This window comes from Puma concolor, chromosome B2, assembly GCF_028749965.1.
Source record: "Puma concolor isolate L17-30 chromosome B2, mPumCon1.1.hap2, whole genome shotgun sequence".
In the NCBI taxonomy this organism is placed as follows: Eukaryota; Metazoa; Chordata; class Mammalia; order Carnivora; family Felidae; genus Puma; species Puma concolor.
Window position 1 is genome coordinate 108,705,426 of NC_141671.1, and position 18,384 is coordinate 108,723,809.

An 18,384-nucleotide genomic window follows, 5' to 3' on the forward strand; every position below is an offset into this window, starting at 1 on the left:
TCTCCAAAGAGAAGACAAGGCTTTGTTGTTTGTTTTTCTCTTCTATCATAGTCCTTGTAGGGTCAGAGAGATTTGGGGAAGGGTGACAGGAGAGGGACAACACAGTACAGAGAAAAGACCCAAAGACAGTTTGCACATGGAGGTGTATATATATTCTAACCACCTCAAGGCACAGATGGCTTCTCTTCCTTCACAAAGGAAAACGTTTCAGAGTACTATACTACCTGCACTCTGATTTAGCAGGAAATCACGGGAAGCAAGGAACAGCATGAACATTAGACTGCGAGGCTAAGTCAATGATTATCCCTAAGAAGAGCAAAACTTCCGCATTACAATAGTAACGTTTTGAGGGACAAAAGCAGTGGAAAAAAAACCTGTTAAGATCAAATGAGATAAGCTAAAGTTCTATATAAATGTATGGTGGTATTAGATTGTGACTCTCAGCCAAATTCCTTTCCATTGTTGTAAAAAGACGGTTTTTTCATGGTGAGAGTTTAGCAGTTGTGCTTGCAAATCATACACATTCTCCCAATTTATCAGATAGGCCAATCCTCATTACGGCTCTTCTCTTTATATAAAAATTAGAGTAAAAGGAAGTCAAATTTTTTTAAGTCTTTTAAGAAACAATTAAGATGAGAACTTTTATAATAAAGGCAGCACTTGGAGGCTCCAAGGAGAAGGCACTGAAGACTTCTTCTGTAATAGTCCAAGAAGGGAATAAGAGAAGTGATCATTTAAACATAGCAACTGAAGTGTCTTAAGTGTTCTTTACCTGGTTTCATCTTTCTACTACAAAACTTAAGAGCACTAGAAAGAAACCATCCCAAATATGGTTAATCAAAAGGCAGGACATTCCAGGGCGTGTGCAACTTTTGTCCCTTTGTAGCCTGCTTCCTCTACATGTACTAGGGAGAAGATTTAAAAAGAAGTCTGGCTCTACAGTGCACCTCCAAGCTCCCTAGCCTCTCTGCACTGCTTCAAGATTGGGAAAAACCTAGTTTACAGCAGAGGTTTCTCTGAGCAGAATGAGTGAATTAGGACTTACTTCTTTCAATTCAATTCATCCAATTTTCTCAGTTACCTTTCTATCATACCTACTAAGTTAGGTTATCACAACCTACTAAAGGTTCAGCACCCTGTGAACTACTACAATTCTGTGCAAAAATACCCGCTGGAAAAGTATATGCCTGATCCCTGTTCTCCTATAATCACAAAGCAGTTGAGAACTAAAATATAACAGGGGCGCCTGGGTGGCTCAGTCAGTTAAGCATCTGACTTCAGCTAAGATCATGATTTCGGGGTTCATGAGCTCAGCCCCCGAGTTAGGCTCTGTGCTGACAGCTCAGAGCCTGGAGCCTGCTTCAGATTCTGTGTCTCCCTCTCTCTGCCCCTCCCCGTCATTGTTCTGTGTATGTGTGTGTGTGTGTGTGTGTGTCTCTCAAAAATAAAATTAAAAAACTTTTTAATTAAAAAATAAAATGTAATAGTCTTTTAAAAATTACATTTCCTATCTTTCAATCACTTGAACTGATAAATCACAAGTCTAGTTAAGTTGCTCTTTTCTGATTTGTAGTTCAGACATCATAATAATGCTTGTTTGGTTGGGGCCCCTGGGTGGCTCAGTCGGTTGAGCGTCCGAATTCAGCCCGGGTCACGATCTCGCGGTCTGTGAGTTCGAGCCCCGCGTCATGCTCTGGGCTGATGGCTCAGAGCCTGGAGCCTGCTTCCGATTCTGTGACTCCCTCTCTCTCTGCCCCTCCCCCGTTCATGCTCTGTCTCTCTCTGTCTCAAGAATAAATAAACGTTAAAAATAAATAAATAAATAAAAATAATGCTTGTTTGGTTATGTGATTTGAATATACATAATCAAGACTATAAGCACTCTTGCCCAAAACAAGAGTAAGGAAGGCACAAGGGACGTGTTAAGGATTCTCTTGTGAATCTAGCACAACAGGGTGTGTGTACGTTTTGGGACTATACTCAGATTTGTGAGGTTTCTAGATAAGTGATCTCCTTATCCTTCCATAGAATATATTCCTTTAATCTTTATTATTTTTTATTAGTAGCAGTAATGAATAGTAATTTTAAATGTTTTCTCTAAGGGAAAGTTTGTAATTTCTGACAGAATTAATTTCAGAAAATTACTGTTTCAGTAATACTGTTTCAGAAAATACTGTTAATAAAAAATGGATGATAGAATTTACAGAAAATTCTACAGATAATTGCTTTCCCAGTTAAAATGAGCTGTGGAAATTATCTTGGAATAGAAAACATTTCCGGATCAAAAAAAATGTACACATTTACATGTTACTTTAGGGGATACACACCCATTTTATTTATATGTGATATTTTATAAAGTGCTTTCCTCAAACTGATTAATAAATCTTGATACCCAACTTAATCTTTTTAAAATAAGCACACCTCTATTTTATAAACCTAACAGATTTCAAACACCACCAAAACTTTATAAATAACTTTACTTCACTTTATTTCATAGATGAAGAAATGAGAAGACATGCACATGGCCAACATATACATGAAAAGGTGCTCAACATCACTATCAGCAAAATGCATATCAAAACCACAATGAGGTTATCACCTCACACCTGTGAGAACGGCGATCAAAAAGACAAGAGATAATAAGTGTTGGTGAAGATATGGAGAGAAAAGAACCCTTGTGTAGTGTTGGTGGGAATGTAAATTTATGCAGCCACTATGGGAAACAGTGTGGGTGGTTCCTCAAAAAATGAAAAATTAAAAAATTCTCCTTCTGGGTATTTATCTGAAAGAAATGGAAACACTAACTCCCCAAAATATATGCACTCCTATGTCCACTACAGCTCTAATTACAACAGCCAAGACATGAAAGCAACCTTGAGTGCTCACTGATGACTGACTGGATAAACAAAATGTGGTACATATACAACACAGTATTATTCAGTCACTAAAAAAAAAATGGAATCTTGCCATTTGTGACATGAATGTACCTTAAGGGCATTATGCTAAGTGAATTATGTCAAAGACAAATACCATATGATCTTTTACATGTAGAACCTTAAAAAAAAAAAAATCACAGATATAGAGAACTGACTGGTGGTTGCCATGGGCTGGGGGTGAGCAAAATAGATGAAGGGAATCAAAAGACAAACTTCCAGCTATAAAATACATAAGTCATGAGGATGTGACTTGTACAGCATCATATATACCATGATGACTATAATTAATAATATAGTATTATATATTTGAAAGTTGCTAAGAGAAAATCTTACAAGTTCTCACAAGGGGAAAAAAAATGGAAACTATGCATAGTGAGGGACGTTAACCAGACTTAAATTTATTGTGGTGATAAGGTCACAAAACATACATAGCAGATCATTATGATGTAGAATTGACACTAATGTAATGTTATATGTCAATTATATCTCAAGAAAAAAAAAAAGAAGAAAGGGAAAAGAAACTAAGACCCAAAGAAATGAAGTATTAAATGACAGGTAGAAAATCATCCAGGTTCTGAATTTGATAGAACCAGAAATAAAATCCAAGACCTCATACTCCAGAATTACTGTTTTTCCAATTATACTGTGCCAGTCCCCATATCTGTTTCAAGTTTCTTTAAATTAAGTATATTTTTCTTTATTTTTATGCCCACTTAACAAATGAGAAGGAAAGTGAAAACTAAGTTAGGTACAAGATTTAAAATTTTCCATGTTAATCAGCCTCAAGTCTTTGTTTAACTTTTGTTTATCCAAACAATACTTTGGGAGTTTATACCTTTTATAAACTTGTAGCAACTTTTATAAACTTAGTAACTTGTAGGAAAGAGGAAAAACAAAACCATCTGTGTCTGTGGACACACTGTCATACACTTACTGCAAGTGTGCTACTGTACTCGTAACATCCACTGGAGGGAAGCAAACACTAGACTTTGAGCCATACCTGCACTGGTGTTTCATTTTCTTGTCGAAACTCTTCAATTTGCTGCTGTTGCCAAGGAGCTAAACTGTAAGAGTCCTCTGTAGTTCTATTTTCCAATGGGTTTGTCCGCAACTGCTCCGTAAGCCACATCTGTGTCCTCACAGAAGGTTGAATGGGGACTCCACCTACTGCCTGCTGACCAAGCAGTAAATATTTCGGAGGTTCAAAAGCCTCTGCATTTGTCATAATGGGCTTGCTTTCAGGTAAGGCACTGTATGTCATGTCTAAGGTCTGTCTCCTAAGGGTGGAGGAGGAAGCTCTAAAGTCGTCTTTGCTACAGCTCTCAAATTTATATTTGCAGTCCAGAGTTGACGATCGTTTTTTATTTATTTCCTTGTCTTCTAGTTTAAGCATCTCCATACTATCATGTAAGCAGCTAGGCCCAATTGTTCTTAGTTGCGAGGTTAAAACCTTGCCTCTCCCTGTCTTTTCCAAACCACTCCTTGACTCTTCAGTGTGTACAATGCCACCCTGGCTGAAGTTATCCGAGGCAGTGAGTTTGGATAAAGATGACCATTTCCGGAGGGGCCGGAAGTCCTTCATGTCTAGTGAAGAGTCCTGTTCTCCCCTACTGTGGTTTCCCAATGCTTGCATGAGGCTAGTACTCCATTTTGAGCCATCTGACGTCAATGATTCCCTGTGTTTGGAAACTGTAGCGCTGGAGTTAGACGGCATGACATGGGCAGTAGGAAGAGTAACCAACGACCGACTAGGCTTAAAAGATAACGTGCCACTTGAGGTTGAATGATCTGGAAAGAGAAAAGAATGTCAAATTAGTTATAATTAATGGGGGTGGGGGGGAAGGGTCTAAATGTGAAATGCCAAAACAAATATCTGAATATGGTTTCCCAGCACAAGTTTTTCAGAGATACTCTATCAAAATGAGTTTATTATCATTATGTTTACCTGAAATAAACCAAACATACTTTCAAATGTTATTTTCTAAAAATGGATACACAATGGAATATATGCCCATTTACTATCTGCTTACAGATGACAAAGGACGAGAAAACAGGTTTATAGTCACCTTATTTACTTATTTTTACTTTTTTAAAAGAAAAATCCATCTCCTCACTGAGAGGTCTTATTCATCATTCAGCCCAGAAATAACTTTACCAGAAAATGTATTTTTCATGGTCTTTCCTGAACTGTGGAAATCTATGCCACACTTAAACATTTTAGCACCTGCCCAAACTCTAATTCAAATCAGAAATACGGGTAGGGTGCCTGAGTGGCTTAGTGGGTTAAACGTCCAACTCCTGATTTCGGCTGAGGTCATGATCTTGCACTTCATGAGTTCAAGCCCCATACCGGCCTCTGCACTAAAGGCTGGGAGTCCGCTTGGGATTCTCTTTCTTTCCTCCTCCTCCCCCCTCCACTCACATACGCTGGCTCTCTCTCTCTCCCTCCCTCAAAATAAATAAACAGTGGAACATAATCAGAAAGCATTCCAGCAATATATTTGTAGATACAGAGTAATTCCTCCATTCCTAGTCTCCTTTAAATGGCATCATCAATGGTATGATTCCCAAGCTAGAACTCCTGGAGTCTACTTTAGATGGCTATCTTTCTCTGCACATTCACTAAATCCCTAAGTTGTAAGCCTTCACTTCCAAAATGATTACACAGCTATTGCCTTAGGTCAAGCCTTCCTGTGTTATTGTTCTACACACAGTAACAGTTTTAGAGGCTCCATGGAAACCCAAAGCACAAATAAAGACCTCTATATTCCATGAACTTACCATCAAGTTCCAAATTATCATCAAATGTGCCAACTTAAAATTAAAGATTATAAATTTTACCAGAGGAAGCTTCGAAATAGGATAGCAATTGAAAGTATGAAGGGAGAAGAGATGAGTAGTAAAAGGCAACCTTCAGAGTTTATTCTATATTTTCCATATTGTTTGGTACATTAGAATATATTTACTATTACTTGTTAGCACTGATATTGTTTTAAAGAAATAAAATAATGCAAAAAGAAATGATGAAAAGGTCATAAGAAAATTCACATTAGAAAGAGCTAGGCAGACTAATTCAAACAATGAAATTCCAGTAGGTCTTTACACAGAATTTCTTCACTTGGAGATAAAGAAGAAAAAATATTACAGATGGTAGAATACAAGCAAAAGTATTATAGTGAACACTTATTTAACATGTTCAAGCTTTTCATCAGCTTCTGCAGAACCTTTTTATACTCATGAAAATTGCCACATTATAAGTCTAATCACACGAAATTAATTTTAGATCTCAAATTCCCAACATATTCTGCAACTATGATGCAGACATTAGAAGCACCAGCACAAGATTTCAGTTTGGAAGGGAGTCACTTAGAAAACAGGCTCCAGATGGACCCACCATTTTTGGCTGGCATAGGCAACAGCAGAGGCATCGGCCTTCCACAATGGGAGCACCACCCCAGAAGGGCAGCAACTGGGCAGCACTGGTGCTTGGTGGGGCTAGAGAAGTGACAGTTCTCAGAAATGATATGAGGCATATTACCTGTAAGTTTAACCTGAAGCCTGGTTCTCCAGCCTTCCCCCAAAATTCTATGAGGTACCAAACACACTTAAATAAATTCTTCATCTTCTCAATCAGGTCAGCAAGCTTCTTTGGCTGATTAAGAACACTAACTGATCAGAGTATAAAGCCAGAAGAATGTAATTCCCGAAGTAAATAACAAATTATCCCATTTGTCTGCTGTATGCAGTGTCAAGAAAAGTTGCTCAAAGGAGAAAATTAACATTTACAGTTAAGTATATTGCTCAAGATAACATAGTAAGGAGGGTCTTTCAGATACTGCAAACCTGTATCTAATACCAGTGGCGGAACACTAGGGTGGCAGGGGTAGACTTCAGTCCTGCCCCCCATACCCAATCTCCCATCAACTCCAATACACAATGTTAAGAAAGAAAAATCTTTTGTTTGTTATGCAAACCTCGTTTCAGATAAATGTACTTGATTCCCTCACTCCCTTTCCAACCAGTCTGACACATCTTAGGTCATACCTATACAGAAATTCTAGAAATGGCAGTGCTTTGGATTATGTCCTATTGCATGCAAACAAAATAAAGTGCCATGGAAATCTGAACTTGAACCATTAGATTCAAAGACTAGTATACTACACATTGCATCACAGCCAGCAAACTAAATTTTTTAAACAGAAAAAAAAAAAAAAATTGCTCAAGTCAATTCCTGAAAGGTAAAGGTGAAACAGTTATGTAAGTCTTCAAATGCCCAGGTAAGGAAAGAGGCTGGCCTTCATTAAGCAAGAAATGTGATACCACTGAAAGTTTCCAAAGGAGTAACATGATCAACACCATACTTAAAATGATTATTCCAATAACACTGTTGAGGATTAAAGCAAAATGATTAGCCACATGAAGATTAACAGATTATTATGGTAATCAATAGAAAAAAGGAAGGGAATATGCTACTAAAGGTCAGTTCTAAATAGAAATAGGACAAACGTCACTAAAAGCCTATGAAATATCTGTATTAATACATTATAGTATTAAATCTGTTTACCAACTATATAATTATGTGTACAGATACATAAACACACACATTTGTGTCACTATTCCTAAACGAGTATTTGTATTAAAATCATTAAATATCTTTATTTTTTTAAGCTTATTAATTTTTGAGAGAGAGGGAGGAAAAAGGCATGAGCAGGGAGGGGCAGAAACAGAATCTCAAGTAGGCTCCAGGCTGTCAGCACAGAGTCTGAAGTGAGGCTTCCGGGGCTCAATGTTATGAACCATGAGATCTATGACCTGAGCCAAAATCAAGAATCCAATGCTTAACTAACTGAGCCACCCAGGTGTCCTGAATATCTTTAAAACTAAAAAAAATTTTTTTTTTATTTTCAGTTATTTACATTGAAAAAACTTAGTAAGTAAAGATAAAGTATAAGGTTAAATGTAACAGTTTTAAAACTAGTCTTTTTAGATTCAAATCCTGGCTCTCCCACTCAGTCACATGTGTTCAAACAACTTACTTAACCTCCTTGCATCACAGTCACCTCATCCATAAAGTAGACATGACAACAGTGAAGATTAAAAGAAAAAATTGCACAGAAAGGACTCAGAAGAATTCCCGGTACAAAGCAAAATGTTAATTATTATCACATCACTGAAATAGCTAAGTAAACATTATTCCATCATATAACAGACAAAAGAGTAAATATCCATACTATACAAGGAACTCCAATAAATTAAAACAAAACAAAACCTAACAAACCAATTTTAAAACAAGCAAATTAGAAAGCAAATCACAAGAAATAAAAATAAATAATACATGTTAAAAAAAAACCCAGATGTTCAAACTCATTAATAGTTAAAGTGTGTTCCCTATCCTATTCATAAAATTATTAAAGGCTATAATATCCTACAATAATGGAATCATAAATTGCTATAGCATTTGAGAAAAGAGGGGCAATCTGTCTATACATATCAATATTTAAAATATGCCAGCATATAAGTGAATGTATGTAAATATGTATCTATTTATGAGCAGAGAAATGGTATGAAAGAATACACCCCAAACTTAACAAAGGTACACCCTTCATCATGGAAAGAGGACATACAATGTCTTATTTTAATTTCAAGGAGCATAACTTGACCATTTGGTCAAACTATTGCAAAGATGTTTTGGTTTGTGACCTCAAAGAGTTTAAAATATCTCAAATAACACTGTTACTTAAGTATGAATAATGTATCAGGTGACTGTCTCACTTTCCATGTCACAGCTGAAACCTCTGAGACCAGAGATCACTGCCTTGGCTGTTACTTATATCTGATAATGTGCTACTTTTCTGTCTTCCTGTGCTAGCTCAGTATTTCCCAACTTCATAGAAAATCAACAACTGGTGATAAAAACAAATTCCATATCAGACTAGCATTTACTCCTACAAATCTGAAAAAAATCGATATATACTATTCAAATATTACACAGAGGATAGAATTTATTCCTAAAAGTCACTTATCTGAAGTTCTCAAACTTTAATATACTAAAAGTTACCTGAGATCTCTGAAGCCCTATTCTAAGAGATCCTGATTCAGTTAAGGTAGAGAGGGGACCAGGAAATATTACTGCTCAGTAAGTGATTCTCTGTTCTATTCACTACAACATCATTCCATCTGGGTCTGATTCCAGTTCTGAAGCCTTCAAGCTTAAATATCCCAACCTCAACCATCACCAGTATCTGAGTTCTAGTGTAAAAACTTACTGACTGTGACTTTCAGAATTCAGTACTGCCAAAACTAAGGATTAATTAAAGCTTAGTCTGTTAACACACATATGCACATACATACACATGCACATACAACATGAAATAATAAAGAAAAAAATAAAAATTTGATAGTATGAATATCTAGAAAAGGGACCATTATTTCTCAGAAAGGAGTCCAGAAAAATATTAATTTTAACACCTTAAAAATGTTATTTTGCCCTAATGAAACACAGGCAATTAGGGGTAGACAAAATACAATTCCTCATGTGCTTTATTATACTATCTAATTGTAGACACAAATCTCAAATGCAAGTTATTACAATGGCATCTGGGCCACATCTAAGTCACCACAATGAAATCTGAAACCAGCAGAGTGTAGTCCTTTTAAAAGCCAGAGGACTGGGTCTATAGCATTCACAGAGAGCATAGTACAGCTAATGGTTTCAGACAGATTTCAGCTTGCAAGGGAAAAATATAAGAGGACTTCACTATAACCCGACAAGACAAGTGAATAATATTTAAGATAACGTATTCTGAATTCTAAACAAAATCTCAACCTTCTGTTTCACTGTCATGTTATTGTTACCTGGAAATAGATGAATACATTGATTCTATCTTCTCTTGTATATAGAGATAGTCTCTCTCTGCCCTATCCTTTTTAAAGTTAAAAGGAAATGAATTCAAAAAAGACCACACCCTCCAGACCTATATTACAACAATAAATCACAAGTCTTCATAATTAAAAATTAATCAGGAAACTATATAACCCCATATCAAAATATTTTTATTTAACATAACTATTCTAACAAATTTTTAAATAAAAATTTTAACTCTAACCCAAAGGCAATAATTAAGTTTCATATGCCACCATGATACTTTTTTCCCTTCCTGCTAATGCTTTAATCATATCATACCAGAAAAAAACACATTTTTATGCCACATGTAACCATATCCTTTTAAAACAAATGAACATTTCTAAGCATTCCCTATATTTTTATAAATATTTAAAAATATTCTAAACTACATTCTGGTAGGAAAAGACCTATAGAAAGAAACTCAACAATAATTAAACCGAAGAATCTCCTAGGAATGAACCCTGTACAAGGAACTGTACTAGGTAGAAAAGACAATGAAAATACATTATTCACAAAAAGATGAATATAGCCCTTCCCCTCAGGGTTCATACTTTACCATTACATACACAGCTGCAAGCCAAGACTAAAGTTTATCAGAAGGAAACTACAAAACAGCAGACAATGAGATGTGAGCCAGAGAGAAAAGGCAGACTATTCATAAAAGAACTCTCAAAATGACTGCTCTTGAGCAATAATGCTCAACAGCAATAATGGAATCTACAACACAGTGAAGTATTACCTTCAAAGGGTTAATAGTAAGTAACTGGCACCCAAGAATTGTTTGGAAAGGCAAGCTATCTTTCAAGAATGAGGTCAAAATATATTTTCAGCTAACAAAAATGGAGCTTATCATCAACAGACTCACCGGAAGAGCTACTAAGATTCCTTTAGTTTCTTTCACATAGAAAACAAATGACCCCTGAATTATAAATAAATAAATAAATAAATAAATAAATAAATAAAGAAAGGGCACCTGGGTGAAGTAGGTTAAGGGTCTGACTTTGGCTCAGGCCATGGTCTCTCAGTTTGTGACTTCAAGCCTTGCATCAGACTGTCTGCTGTCTGCTGTTAGCACAGAGCCTGCTTCAGATCCTCTGCCTCCCTCTCTCTCAGCCTGTCCCCTGCTCACACTCACTCTCTCTCTCTCTCTCTCTCTAAAATAAACATTAAAAAAATTAAAAAATAAATAAAAATAAAAAGTTTTTCTAAGTAAACACAAATCTAAAAAATGAAGGACAATTGCATAAAACAATAAAATCAGTTGGGCTAAAAAAGATAGAATCAAAATATGTGGCAACTGTGACATACAACTCAAAACAGGGGTAGATCAGTATTCCCATGTTTTAAGGTCCTTATATTTATGAGAGGAAGACAAAGCTTCTAATCACCATTCTAGACAGTCAAGTTAAGGGTTGCATATTGTAACGTCTACATTAACAACTAAAGAATAGGTAGACTTGGTACAACTGTAAAGCTAAAGTTGAACCCCTACCTTGTACAATCCATAAGTATTAACTCAAAATGAATCATAAGCCTAAATGCAACAGCTAAAACTATACAACTCTTAGAAGAAATCATAGGTGTAAATCTTCATGATGTTAAGTCAGACAGTGGTTTTTTGTTTTTTTTTTACATACAATACGAAAAGCCCAAGCAACAAAAAAAGTAAAGATAAACTGGATTTGATCAAAATTTTTAAAACTTGCTGTCAATGAGACTAACAAGAAAGTAAAAAGACTACCCACAAAATGGGAGAGAATTTTTGCAAATCATTTATCTCACAGGGACTTGTATCTAGATTATATTAAAAACTCTTACAGCTCCATAAAAACACAAATGACCCAATTTAAGAATGGGTGCAGATTTAGACAGACATTTCTCCAAAGAAGATATACAAACTGACTTATGAAAGCATATGAAAAGATGCTGGACATCATGTAGTCATCAGGGAACTGCAAGTCAAAACCACAATGATACCACTTCATACCCACTAGAATAGCTATCATCAAAATGCCATATTAATAAGTGTTGGCAAGGATGTGGAGAAACTGGAACCTTCATACAACACGGTGGGAATGAAAAAAGGCCCCATTGCTTAGGAAACAGTCTGGCAGTTCCTCCAAAAGTTAAACACAGAGTTACCATATTACCCAGCAATTCCAATCCTGGATACATACCCAAAAGAAATGAAAACATGTTCACAGAGACATTATTCTTAATGGCCCAAAGCCAAAATAACCCAAATTGCCATCAACTGATGAAAAGATAAATAAATTGTGGTATTATCCATACAATATATTATATGGCAATAAAAAGAAATGAAGTATTAGTATATGCTACAACTTGAATCTTAAAAACATTATGCTTAATGGAAATTAGTCACAAAGGACCATATATTAGATGATCCCATTTATATGACTTGCCCAGTACAAAGATATCTATAGAGACAGAAAGACTGGTGGTTGCTTAGGGAAGATGAAGAGTGATAGCTAATGCATTTCTTTAACAGAGGCTAAAAATGTTCTAAAATTAGATCGTGGTAATAACTGCACAATGAGAATATATTAAAAACCATTAAATCGTATACTGAGTATACACTGTATATATGTGAACTATATGTCAATAAAGCTGAGTTTGTTTTTTTGTTTTTTAAGTTTATTTATTTTGAGAGAAAGACAATGAGCAGGGGAGGGGCAGAGAGAGAGGGAGAGAATCCCAAGCAGGCTCCCCACTGTCAGCACAGGGCTCGATCTTGTAAGCTGTGAGATCATGACCTGACATGATCAAGAGTTGGACACTTAACTGACTGAGCCATCCAGGCACCCCAATAATAAAGCTGTTTTCTAAAAACACAGGTAGTGTATAATTCTAATAAACTAGAAGGAAAATGGCATGAAGAAAAAAATTCAGTCAAAAGAAGACAAGAAAAAATGGAAAAAAACCCGAGGCAAAAAGCATAAAAGAAAGCATACAATAGTTTAAAAATGCGCCAGAATGTAATAGTCATCACAGTAAGTGAAAAGGTACCAAAAAAAAAAAAAATTGTTCAAGTAATATTTTAATCAAAGATAAACCTAAAATATTAAGCCCTCTTTTGGCATTTTGGCATTATATCATCTGTATCAAGTCTAAAAATAAACACAAAAAAGAATCATATAAAAATAACTGTCAAGAATGTTAGAAAAACTGTATGTCAAGTGTCAGTATCATAAAAATCATGCTTTCCTAAATTTCTTGCTTTTATTTAAGGATAGTGAGAAACTTGTTTCCTTACAGCCAAACGTATGGCTTATACTCTTTTAGTGATTACTTATGATAGCAACAGTATACAATTCTGTGCATAAGCTTTTCTGTGTATATAAAACAAAATGAAAACTGGTTTCAAAAAAAGAGGGTAGAGGGCATTTCTGATCTCCAGCCAGATTATCAGCAACTTAAAGGACAATCTGAGGTACAGCTTAAAGAAGCCAATAACTCAGGGGCACCTAGGTGGCTCAGTCGGTTAACCGTCCGACTTCGGCTCAGGTCATGATCTAGCGGTTCGTGAGTTCTAGCCCCATGTCGGGCTCTGTGCTGACAGCTCGGAGCCTCGAGTTTGCTTTGGATTCTGTGTCTCCCTCTCTCTCTCTGTCCCTCCCCTGCTCACGCTTTCTCTCTTTCGAAAATAAACATTAAAAATAATTTTTAAAAAAAGGCCAATAATTCAAAACAAAACTCATTTTAAAAGCTAGTCAGTAAAAACAGCTTCCCTTTTTATATAAAAACTTAATTTTTTTTAAATGCCTTCTAAAATTTCATTCAACTGTACCATTTTCTGGATATCTCACACTAGTTTTAAGATTAAGTCTCACCAGGCAGTTTACCTGAAAAGAGCTATAAGTTATTTCTCTCCTGTAAAAATTTTCACAAATCAAATTACAACTTAATCTCTTAAATTACAATTATTTTTTACAATGCAAACTTTCTTAGAAACAAAACTTACTATTACAGAACAGACAACAAATTACCCATCTATCCACCTATCTATCCTCTATCTGCAAGTCAGGGGAGATATGAAGTCATTAATCTCCCTAAGCCCACGGCCATGTGAACAGCCTTTCCAGGTCAATAGTACATAGGGTCATCACAGGGAAGTAAAATGAACTTAATTCAGCTCAGCTTGGTCATCAGGCTCAAGCATTCATATTCTACTAGGCCAAGAAACAAAATAATAAAAACTGAGTGAAAAAAATGAATGGATGGATGAATGGATGAATGAGTAACACTGAAGGTAAAAATGAAGTCCATAAAGATACAAAATATACCTCAAGCAAACAATCCTCCTGCAAACCCAGTAGAGCTGTAATGCCATTACATGCCATGTTTAAGAATTTAAAATTCAAATATTTCATTTTAAGAAATAATGTAGATCAATAAGAAAACTAGAGATGGGAAGCAAAGGAAAAGGGTATTTGCATTCTTGCAAAAGAATGTGAATCGTTATTGTTTGAAGGCTGCCTTAAAATGATTTAATTTCACAAGCAAAAAAAAATGTTCTGTGCATAACCTCTGACCTACTCCCATATGCAAATGAAGAACTAAAGTTCATAAAGGTTAAATTACTTGACCAAGTACAAATCTCAAAATAGAATGCTGGTCTCCTGTTTCTCAGTCTAGGGTTACCTAGACTATCCTAAATTACACCTCTCAAGGCTTCTTTCCCTCTAGTTTCTCCCTTCTGAGTACAGATATCTTAAACAGTGGGGTTAGGCAGAGCTCTGAACTTAGGTTTGAAGAATCTCAACTCTGTCACTCGAATAGCTATATAACCCCAGATACATTATTAACCCCCTCTAACTCCTTTTTCACCAGTAAAAAAAAAAAGTTAATCATATTTTACCCCAGAAGGACTCTATAATAAAGAATCTTTAAAAATCATGTATAAAGTACAAAACTCCATATTGCAAAAATTTATGGTAGGTATTTTTATTAATGTTAAAGGCCAACTGACTGACTAATCCACTGTAAAATCTGGAAGCCAAGTTAACTGGAGTAACCATTATTACAGTCCTGAAATTTCCAAAGTTATGAACTGGCAAAAACATAGTATTATCCACCAATGAACTAACTGACCATTAATAAAATAAAACAAATATAACAGATTAAAGAATGACTTATATATTATTTATTTCACCTAGAAAATAGGTATATAATTGTACCTACCGTATAATTTTTTAATTAACTGAAATAATGTCCACTTCTTATCATCATGTCTTCTACACAGTAAATGCTCAATAAATATTACTATTGTTACAATGAAAGGGTTAAGAGGGAGCTGTCAATTTATTAAAAATATTACCAAGGGTGTGGGAATAAGCAGAGAAATAATAGCTGGAAGACTGGCATGTGTTATAATTTTTGATTATATAAATTTGGTGCTGTGTACATGTGGGTTTTACCATTTTACTTTCTACTTTGGCAGATATTTGGAATTTTCTGTAAAAAAGGAAAAAAAAACTAACAGCAAGAGAATATTTTACTTTAAAATGAGGTGTTTTAGGGGTGCCTAGGTGGCTCAGTTGGTTGAGCGTCCAACTTTGGCTCAGGTCATGATCTCGCGGTTGACGAGTTCAAGCTCCACATCGGGCTCTATGCTGATAGCTCAGAGCCTGGAGCCTGCTTCAGATTCTGTGTCTCCCTCTCTCTCTGCCCCTCCCCCACTCATGCTCGCTTGCTCTTTCTTTCTCTCTCTCTCTCTCTCTCTCTGACTCAAAAACAAATATAAACATTAAAAAAAATTTTTAAATGAGGTGTTTTAGAGAAAACATTTGGCTAATCTAATAAAACCTAATCACTGTAATAAAATATATAAGCAAAAAGAGCCCTGGGAAATTTTTATGACATCCTCCAAAATTAGTGGCTGCCTAGAGCTGGGGGAATAACAGTGTTCACGATGATGGCTAAGGAAGGGTGGGGCTTTTTTGGAGATAATGAAAATGTCCCAAAAGTGATACTGGTAATAGATATACAACTCTGAATACACTTAACGCCACTGAATTGTACACATGTAGACCCCATGCCCAAAGTGGGGCTTGAACTCACAACTCTGAGCCCAAGAGTTGCATGCTCTACCAACTAAGCCAGCCAAGCATCCCTGAATTGTACCCTTGAAATGGCTGAATTGTAAAGTATATGAATTCCATCTAAATAAAGCTGCTTAAAAAGAATGTACTGTTTTCATCTCCTAAATGTCTCCTGAATAACCTCATTTTCTCCTTTCCCACTCTCTTTTTATGAACAAGTCACCAAGGCTCCTACCTGCAACACAGGTGGTCTCGTTGCATCCAGTTTGGCTCTCTTCTGCTCCATCCCCAGAATCTCTCACCTTCTAGTCACTGACCATGCTGTTCTCTCAGCCTACTCTCCTGCCTTGTGCCCTGCCAGTTCCTACTTAACTTTTTGGGCCTCAGCTTAAACACCACTTCTGCCAGGGGTCCTTCACCTAATCCAGTGGATCTAGGTATACCCCCTACCCTATGTATTTCATCAATCATACTGTTTCTATTTTATGATAATTGTTTCCTGTCTCCTCCTTATGTACACAAGGAACACGGAAAATGTCTGTTTAATCCTAACCCCTAGCACAGCATCTCATACACAGCAGACACTCAATAAATATTAGCTATGTGAATAAATGACTGAACAAGTTCTTACCTTTCAAGGCCTTCATATCTTCATACGATAAAGATAATGCACCAACTGGTAACTTTTCTAATTTTTCTTCCTTTCTGATATATATTCACAGGATGACCTCAAAATTTATATTATTAAACAGTCCTATTATTTCTTAGTAAAAACAACTAATGAAGATATGATTAAATTGAAGTCCATTTTTATCAGTCCCTCCTTTTGAAATAAATGAGGTTAATTAGATAAGAAAATTGTCTCTAATACAAATTAGCAGTTGGAAATTATCAAAGTAAAAAATTACTTAACTCTATTTGTACCTTTTTTAAATAAAATATATAAATATGCTTGAAAATCAGCCCCAAACAGACTGTTAGAAGCTACATTTAAAAACTCAGGTTTAAGAAGATTAAAAACAACAACAACATCAACAACACCAAAAAACAAAACTGCCTAGAAGCCCTACCTCCCAGGCTTCATGTCATAAGGGAGAGGAAGATTGTCCTGTGGAAGGTGACAAAGCCAGCCTAAGTAAAAAATAAGTTCTTTTATTACCACAGGGTCCTATACTCCCAGTTTCCTCTTATTTCTTTCCCCCTTAATCACTCAACTCCGGCACCACATCTAGGTTATATCTACACAAGTGCTGCACACTTCAAAAACAACTCCCTTTCAAACTAATTTCTACAGTAACAGCAGCTATTTACAGCCTCCAGGTCTCAGCAAGAAAACCTCAGAAGTTGGTGATCTGCCGGTGTGGCCTATGTTACTATTTGGTGGTCTTGAAGATGCATGTATCTTCAGGTCACAGATCTATTTTCCTACCAACCTGAATTGGATACCTCATGAACAAATTACCACACCTAAAAGGTCGTATCACTAATGTTAAATTAGTACCTCAACTTCTTGTTGAACAGAAAAACAAAACAAAACAAAACAAAAAACCCTCACACTCTTTTTAGCTTTATTTGAAATCTCAAAATACCATGGTGAAAAGCAAATCACGCAATCGTAATTTTAGAAGATATAGTTCTGTACTAGAGTCCTATTCTGGCTAAGATTCTGATGTAATCCTCTCCCTCCATTTTGATCTTTTTCAATTCTCTGGTTCTTAAAAGACATGAAGTTTTCAATAAGTACTTATTAAGTAATTAAGTAAATGAACCTCAAGCAGAGGAGCCAAGATAGCGGAACAGCATGGAAGTTTTTTGTGTCTCACTTTCATGAAATACAGCCAGACCAACACTAAACTATCCTGCCCACCTAGAAAACTGATCTGAGGATTAATAAGTGAATGAACCTCTCTAAAAGCTACATGTTGGAGAGGGAAAAAAAAAAAGAAAGCTACTTCTATATATGTAACGGTCATTTATAAAACTGGATATTTGTTATTCATAGAGCACTTATATTCTGTATTCAATTATTCTATATTCATAGAGATTTTAAGTTTTTAAAGAATTAAAATAAAAAAGAATGCAAGTTATTTTTCAGGTGATTCATAGGATACTTTGAGGATTTAACAATGGCCAAAGAGTATTACTTGGAACACCAGTTAAAACCAAACAATAAAGGAAGAGAATGGGATAGGGGTTAGGGGTCCAATTAGACAGTACTATGCAGTTTAAAGTCTGACAATTTACTTCACAGATGTACTGGTTACTTAAAGCAATGTACCATTGAACTGAATAAAATGATTCCATGTACTTTGATCTATACCCAATAAATTAAGTTTACATTTAGCATACAGAGGTATACCTATTCAACCATAATTATATTACAGATAAAGAGAAATAATTACTGAGGTAAGTAAGAACTCAAAATTTACTATCACAGGTTAAATATCTAAATTATGTAACATAGTTATTACTTTTAAAAAGC

The 18,384-nt window shown here is 35.6% G+C and overlaps 1 protein-coding gene across 8 annotated transcripts in view; it reads right to left on the bottom strand.

Annotated features, from left to right (window-relative positions):
- CEP85L (centrosomal protein 85L) overlaps positions 1 to 18,384 on the bottom strand; it is a 227,477-nt gene that overhangs the window by 116,737 nt on the left and 92,356 nt on the right. For all 8 annotated transcript variants that reach the window (XR_015251502.1, XM_086707691.1, XM_086707688.1 and 5 more), the window contains one exon: positions 3,937 to 4,724. Coding sequence is in view for 7 of the 8 variants with exons in the window: in XM_086707687.1 (XP_086563813.1) it covers positions 3,937 to 4,724 (788 nt within the window). In the remaining variant the exon portion in view is untranslated. The remainder of the gene's footprint in view (positions 1 to 3,936; positions 4,725 to 18,384) is intronic.